At 63.2% G+C, this 418-nt stretch overlaps 1 protein-coding gene across 1 annotated transcript in view; it reads left to right on the top strand.

Annotated features, from left to right (window-relative positions):
* Positions 1-418, top strand: part of ITGAX (integrin subunit alpha X) — a 60,274-nt gene that overhangs the window by 8,387 nt on the left and 51,469 nt on the right. The window contains exon 11 of the mRNA XM_015559675.1: positions 262-413. Coding sequence (XP_015415161.1) covers positions 262-413 — 152 coding nt within the window. The remainder of the gene's footprint in view (positions 1-261; positions 414-418) is intronic.

Here is a 418-nt window from a genome sequence, read left to right as displayed (position 1 = left end):
CGTGTGGGAGGAGGGGGAGCGTGGGGGATGAGGGGGAGCGTGTGGGATGAGGGGAGCATGTGGGATGAGGGAGGGTGTGGGATGAGGGGAGCGTGTGGGATGAGGGGGAGCCTGTGTGATGAGGAAGTGTGTGGGATGAGGGGAGCGTGTGGGATGAGGGGGAGCAGGGAGGAGGTAGGTGAGGGTGGGTGTCAAGGGTGGGCCGCCTTGGAGTTGCTGTCTCTCCTGCTCCCCGGCTCAGCCCCCGACCTTCCTTCCCAGGACGGACCAGTTCTGGGCGCAGTGGGGAGCTACAGCTGGTCTGGAGGTGCCTTCCTGTACCCCCAAAACAAGAAACCTCCCACCTTCATCAACATGTCTCAGGAGAACCTGGACATGATGGACTCCTACCTGGGTGAGAGGAGGCTCTGGCTGTGCG

Source organism: Myotis davidii, unplaced genomic scaffold, assembly GCF_000327345.1.
Source record: "Myotis davidii unplaced genomic scaffold, ASM32734v1 scaffold1754, whole genome shotgun sequence".
NCBI classification, from domain to species: domain Eukaryota; kingdom Metazoa; phylum Chordata; class Mammalia; order Chiroptera; family Vespertilionidae; genus Myotis; species Myotis davidii.
Note: the sequence above shows the minus strand (reverse complement) of the source record. Positions and strands in the feature narration are given on the sequence as shown.